At 34.3% G+C, this 6,000-nt stretch overlaps 1 protein-coding gene across 1 annotated transcript; it reads left to right on the top strand.

Annotated features, from left to right (window-relative positions):
• The first annotated feature begins 2,738 nt into the window (after positions 1–2,738).
• Positions 2,739–5,700, top strand: LOC121258540 (lysM domain-containing GPI-anchored protein 1-like). Its single transcript, XM_041160077.1, has 5 exons — positions 2,739–3,851; positions 4,458–4,575; positions 4,690–4,851; positions 4,979–5,010; positions 5,265–5,700. Exons 1-5 carry the CDS (start codon positions 3,179–3,181, stop codon positions 5,543–5,545), a joined length of 1,266 nt encoding a protein of 421 aa, XP_041016011.1. The 5' UTR covers positions 2,739–3,178; the 3' UTR covers positions 5,546–5,700.
• Positions 5,701–6,000: the final 300 nt, after the last annotated feature.

Genomic DNA, 6,000 nt, shown 5'->3' with positions numbered 1-6,000 from the left:
AATCCTTTAAAGAGAATTTAGCTATTCTATTTAACAGTTTTACATGGTTAAAGACTAATATATTAGCTTCATACTATATGTACGGCAACCCCTTTATGAAGGACGACGGCATTTACTCCTCAAGAGTTATATACAAGATTTGTATGACTCATTTTGCATCGAAAAGTTTATGATGATTGATTCTAAGACTAGAATAAAGATTTATAAACTACTTCTCCAGTATGGAGTTTTAGAACAACTTTAGGATATGCTAGTCTTATGTTTATTTAGAAAGATATATTATTTGAAACCCTATTTTCATAGAGAAATGATAATTGTAGTCTTGAGTGTGCAAGCGTCGTATAATCACTTTGAAAAAAATGAATAAATATTAGACTCACATAAAAAAAATTAGTTTTTTGATAGTGGATCCTATTTTTTTTCAAAGTGACTGTATGACACTTGTGCACTTTACGATTGTATATAACATTACTCATTTTTATAAGATATCTATATTTAATTTTTGGATACATCAATATATAACTATTTTGTAATTTCATAATAAGTTTTGGTAAATAAAAAAAAAAAAAAAAAAAAAACTCAATGAAATGAGACTACTAAATGCTAAATAAATATGGGTGGACAAACAGGGGAGGAGTTTGTCGAGTTCTTTCTATTCTCATAGGGAAATGCCTTTTATTTTCTTCCAAGTTGGGGGAAATAAACAAAATGCAAATCAAATCAATACCTGAAGGAAAAAGACAGGGTGTGAAAGGGATTGGAACTGATATTTGTGGATTTAGTTTGCCTAGTCTGTGTGGCAGTATGTATTTAATACATGAACCATAGAAATTTTCCTCTTGTTTAAATGTGGCTGCATATACATGAAATTAGTTACAAGCTCTTGAGTTGGTCCACTTTATTATTTATTTTTTATTTTTGGTCATCAATTGCATTGACAATATATTATCTAAATTAATAAAAAAAAAAAAACAGAAACACACTCTGGATACAAATTTATTTATTAAGGCTATTTTTTATTATATAAAGATTTTATGTTTATAAATTCGAAACATATACATTGTAATATGTAATGGTATACCGCTCTTTTGTTTTGTTTTTTGTTTTTTTATCTACTCAGCATGATTGCCGGGTAGTAAAATAACATATAATTAGCTCAAATTCATTGAAGTTAATTAGTGGCTAATCCAATGTGGGGTAATATAAGAATGTTTTCTCTTTAAATTCCCTATACATTTTATCTAATTGGGTAGAATGGACAATGGACCATTGTTGTTGGTTTTGCTTTTTGTTCTTTTGTTCTTCGTCATGTTACAATATGACGAATCATATCAAGATATGTTAATTTGTAAGATTATTTTTATGTAACTCTTTTATAGTTAAAGTATTTCTCAAATAAGAATAGTGTTGTATATCGTGAAATGATCGTTCTGTTCTTAAATTTGATACTTCTTCCAGTTAATGGGTAAGGAATATGGCAGTTTGTTGCTGAGTTTTTAGGGGTCTTTCTGTGGAATCTAGACATTGTATTCTTTATTGCATCTTGATGAATACCCTAATTAAGTTATTTATTTATTTGCCAAGACTAATTACTTACTACTCTTTATTATAGATTCATTATTTCAAATCATACCCATTAATATAATATATTTTAAATATATTCTGGAAACAACTATTTGAATAAAAATAATAATAAGGCCATTTATTTTTTCATAATCATAATTGGCAATCCCATTTGATGGTAGAAAATGCCTTTCCATACCAAAATATATATATACATATATATATATATATAACCATATGAAAAAATCAATAGCCTTTTTTATAATATATTCTCAAATCTTTCAATATTTTAAATATCTTTTCATACATTAACGTGATTGCAACGCTTTTTCATTGTCAAAATGAAAAATTAATAAAAATGAAAAGAATCGTTTATCCTTTTCTTTTTTGTGAATGTTATTCCTCTTTTAATGTTTTACAAAACTTTTATCATGACTATTTTTCTATTTATTAGAATACAATGTTCTAATAATAATAATAATAATATTTTTTTTTTTATATATGAATGTATAAATGTGATAAAAGAAAAAAAATCATATATATATAAAAATAATGCATACCAAATAGAGAGAAGCACTTATGAATTGTCAAAAATAAAAGAGAGGCACTTGAAATAGGGTCGTAAATAAATAAGACTACTCGAGAGCAACTATGTTAAACTCGAGTTTGGCTTGATTCGTTTATTTAATAAGTTGTTCATAAACACAAAATTACAGTCCATTATTAATTAACACAATTTATATAAAAGTTCGACTCGACTTTTATAAATTTAAATAATTTTGTATTTAATCATAATATTAAACATGTTACTTAAACTTTAGTATACATATTGATATATGTATATATAAACTTTAGAAAATATTAGTCAAAAGTCAAAACTAATATACCAAAATTTTTAAATAAATTTATAAAATATAATATAAAGTGAAGTAACTCGTAAACTCGAACTTATTTAGATATTAAATAATTTTTTTGTGAACTTAAAAATCCAACTCGATAAAAAAATATAAATATAAATTTGAGTTAATATGATATATAAAATTTAAAAAATATAAGCTTACTTGTATAACAATATTTTAAGCTATAAAAGTTCTAGGAATAATTTTCTTTCTACGAGTAAAAAGTTGATGATGGGGACAAAATAGTCCAGTTGAAAAAATATTGTTCCTAGCTCGAGTATCCGACATTCTGACCTCTCTGCAAAGACCTGGACTGTCGTCCACTCCCAGAGGCCAGAGCTCCTTTCCTTCCAAAACTGTGAACTTTCCCTTCCCCCAACTCTATCCCTCTCTATGTGCGCCGTAACTTAAGAAGTGAAGAAAGAAGCAAAACAAACCCTAAAAGAAACCCAGAAGTTCTTCAAAATTTTCCTTCCCACTACCTAGAAAAAGCACTTTTTTTGTTGTTGTCCAAAGTCTCACCAATCTCAGACCCGTCTCTCTATATTCCTTGCTGTTTTGTTGGAAAAGAACCTCCACAACCACAAGAAAGAACTCATCTTTAGTTCCATTCGTTACATCTTGTCCCCCTACTCCTCTCTCTCTCTCTTTCTCACACATATGAACGTGTTCTTGTAACGTAGCCAAAAGAACCCATTTTTCTGTGAGAGGGAAAGATGTCAGATAAAAAACCCGTCTTCCAGAACACTCTCTACTTGCTGCTTTTGCTCTTAATCTCGGCCAATGTAGGTCTTGTTACCTGCAAGTCCACTATTGAGCCCTGCTCCAACTCCGGTTCGTGCAATGCCCTGCTGGGCTACACCCTCTACACCAATCTCAAGGTTTCCGAGGTGGCATCCCTTTTCCAAGTCGACCCCATTGCCATCCTGAACGCCAATGCCATTGATATCTCCTACCCGGACGTGGAGAACCACATTCTCCCCTCCCAGCTCTTCCTCAAAATCCCCATCGCCTGTTCCTGCGTCGACGGCATTCGCAAATCGGTCTCCACCAAGTACAAGACCCGCCCCTCTGACACGCTGTCGTCCATTGCTGATTCCATATATTCGGGATTGGTCTCTGCCGACCAGATTGGGGAGGCCAACTCGGTGACGGACCCGTCTGTCCTCGACGTGGGACAGACCCTTGTGGTGCCGCTCCCGTGTACTTGCTTCAACGGGACCGACAATGCCCTGCCCGCTATCTATTTGTCGTACGTGGTGAGGCCGGTGGACACATTAGCCGGGATTGCGGCGAGGTATTCGACCACTATTACTGATTTGATGAATGTGAATGCCATGGGGAGTACAGCTATTAAGGCAGGAGATATACTTGCTGTTCCGTTGCCAGGTATAGCTGTCATTTTACTTTTATTTGTAGGAAGTCTTTGTTTTTGGTGCTTAGCATTGCTATAGCTTTCTACATTGGTGTTGGCTGAATTTGATGTGAATTTTTGTAGTGAAAATTTTAGTTTCCATGCCAACACGTGCTCTTATTTTCCAAATTTTCAGCTTTACAAGTAAGGTGATAGTGTTGCTTATCTCAGATAGTTTCATTAATGTTGATGCGCTATCATGCGGAATTTGTGTTAACCGCTCGGTATTATTGCACCTTCTATGTCTTTTCAAATTAGTTTGGATACAATGAATTGGCGTGTTTTGGTAGCAAAGAATAAGCGATTACTTAACGTGTGCTCAATTGGTCTTAAACACGTTGGAGCTTTTGTTTGGTACAAAACTTGTGCTTTCACAGGTGGTAGCTTCTATGTCTTCAAAAATTAGTTTGGATGTAATAAATTTGCCTGGTTTGGCAGCAAAGAATAAGATAGCTTAAGTTTTGCTTTGTCTTAAACACATTGGAGCTTTTGTTTTGTACAAAATTTGTGCTTTCTCATGTGGTGTTTATGAAAGAAATGGCCATGGTAGTAAGGTGTTCTTCTCGGTTCTTGTGTTACAGCCTGCGCATCTAATTTTCCAAGATATTCCTCGGATTATGGCTTGATTGTACCAAATGGAAGCTATGCCATTACAGCGAGTCATTGTGTTCAATGCAGTTGTGGGCCTGGGAACCTCAAGTAATTTAGCAACCTTGATTGCATTTTGATTAATTTGTTGTTAACTTCAATCTTCTTAACAATCTAAGGTTCCTGGATTCTAGTGTTAATTGGCTTTCTTGTGTGATTACACAGATTGTACTGCATGCCTTCTTCGTTAGCAGTTTCTTGTTCAAGCATGCAATGTCGAAACAGTAACCTCATGCTTGGAAACACCACGGTGCAGCAGACTAGTGGTGGGTGCAATGTTACTTCTTGTAGTTATGGCGGTTATGTCAATGGGTCCATTATCACTAGGTATGCCCATCCTGTATAATTGTATGATTCATTTTATATTATCTTCGTATGTTCATTTTGTAATGTAAACTCATAAAGAATCTCTGTCTGAAAGTTTAGCTGATTCAGTCCTTTTTTCATTCTGCAGTTTGTCTACATCTCTTCAACCTCGTTGCCCGGGTAATTGCTTGTTATCTGCTGTTTACTTACGGGTCACTTTGTTTTTATGAACTTCCAGGAAATATGAATGTGTCTATTTGTAAAATTTCTTTTACCTATAAAAAGAAATTAATGTGTCTATGTTAAAATCTGATTAACGCATCCATGTAAGGCGTCTGGTTGAGGCATTCTGATTAAAACATCTATTAGTGTAGGAAAGCATCCATGTGATTGTTGTATCTCTTGTGTTTACATTACTTTCTTGAATAATTCAGGGGGCCAGCAATTTCCTACACTTATAGACCCACCCACTTCAGTGGTACGGGATTCAATGTTTGCGCCTTCGCCTTCACCTCAGTCTGATAGTGCTGGAACAACACCCAAGTCTTCGGTGGTTCCCACTACGGCTGGGTCACTTCCAGGACTTCCCCCCGCCGCCAACAGTCCTATTGGGAGTACTTCTCATGCTTGCTCCTTGAGGAAGTCGTTAGCCACTTTTCCACGTGCACTTGTCATGCTTTTGTTTGTCAAGTTCTTATTGTCCATGTCATTGTAATTTTGCTGATATGCTGTATGCCTTCATGGTGGCACGGTGAGTGTTCTGCCTGGTTATTTTTTTGACTGGTCCCTGTTGTCTTCCATATGCAACTCTTATTTATGTGTTTGTATTATTAAACTGATTTGTGGATGTGGTGGACTCTGTTTTCTGGATGCGCCTAGTGTGCTGTTTTACGTAACTGCCTTACAATTTGCTGAGTTATGACCTATTGCCTTTCTGTAATATATTCTAGTTATCATTATCAGAGCTTTAAGAAGTTGTCTGGGTGCCTTGTCTTGGGAGACTTCTATGATCCTAGACGTGCACTTTTTATCACCATTTCACGCTTTTATTCTTCTTTGGTAAAAATTACTTTCTAATGGTTCGTTGGAATCTCAAATACTTAAATTCCTCCATCATGAAATGTTCTGAGGTGTGACTTTAATGGAAGTCTCTGCTGGATGTTATTAAAC

Source organism: Juglans microcarpa x Juglans regia, chromosome 3S (assembly GCF_004785595.1).
Source record: "Juglans microcarpa x Juglans regia isolate MS1-56 chromosome 3S, Jm3101_v1.0, whole genome shotgun sequence".
Taxonomy (NCBI): domain Eukaryota; kingdom Viridiplantae; phylum Streptophyta; class Magnoliopsida; order Fagales; family Juglandaceae; genus Juglans; species Juglans microcarpa x Juglans regia.
Note: the sequence above shows the minus strand (reverse complement) of the source record. Positions and strands in the feature narration are given on the sequence as shown.

Excerpts from the sequence above, each read along its gene's own strand:
- LOC121258540 (XM_041160077.1), top strand. The coding sequence starts at position 3,179 with ATGTCAGATAAAAAACCCGTCTTCCAGAACACTCTCTACTTGCTGCTT. Across the intron at positions 3,852-4,457 it reads ACTTGCTGTTCCGTTGCCAG|CCTGCGCATCTAATTTTCCA; the intron begins GTATAGCTGTCA and ends CTTGTGTTACAG. Across the intron at positions 4,852-4,978 it reads AATGGGTCCATTATCACTAG|TTTGTCTACATCTCTTCAAC; the intron begins GTATGCCCATCC and ends TTCATTCTGCAG.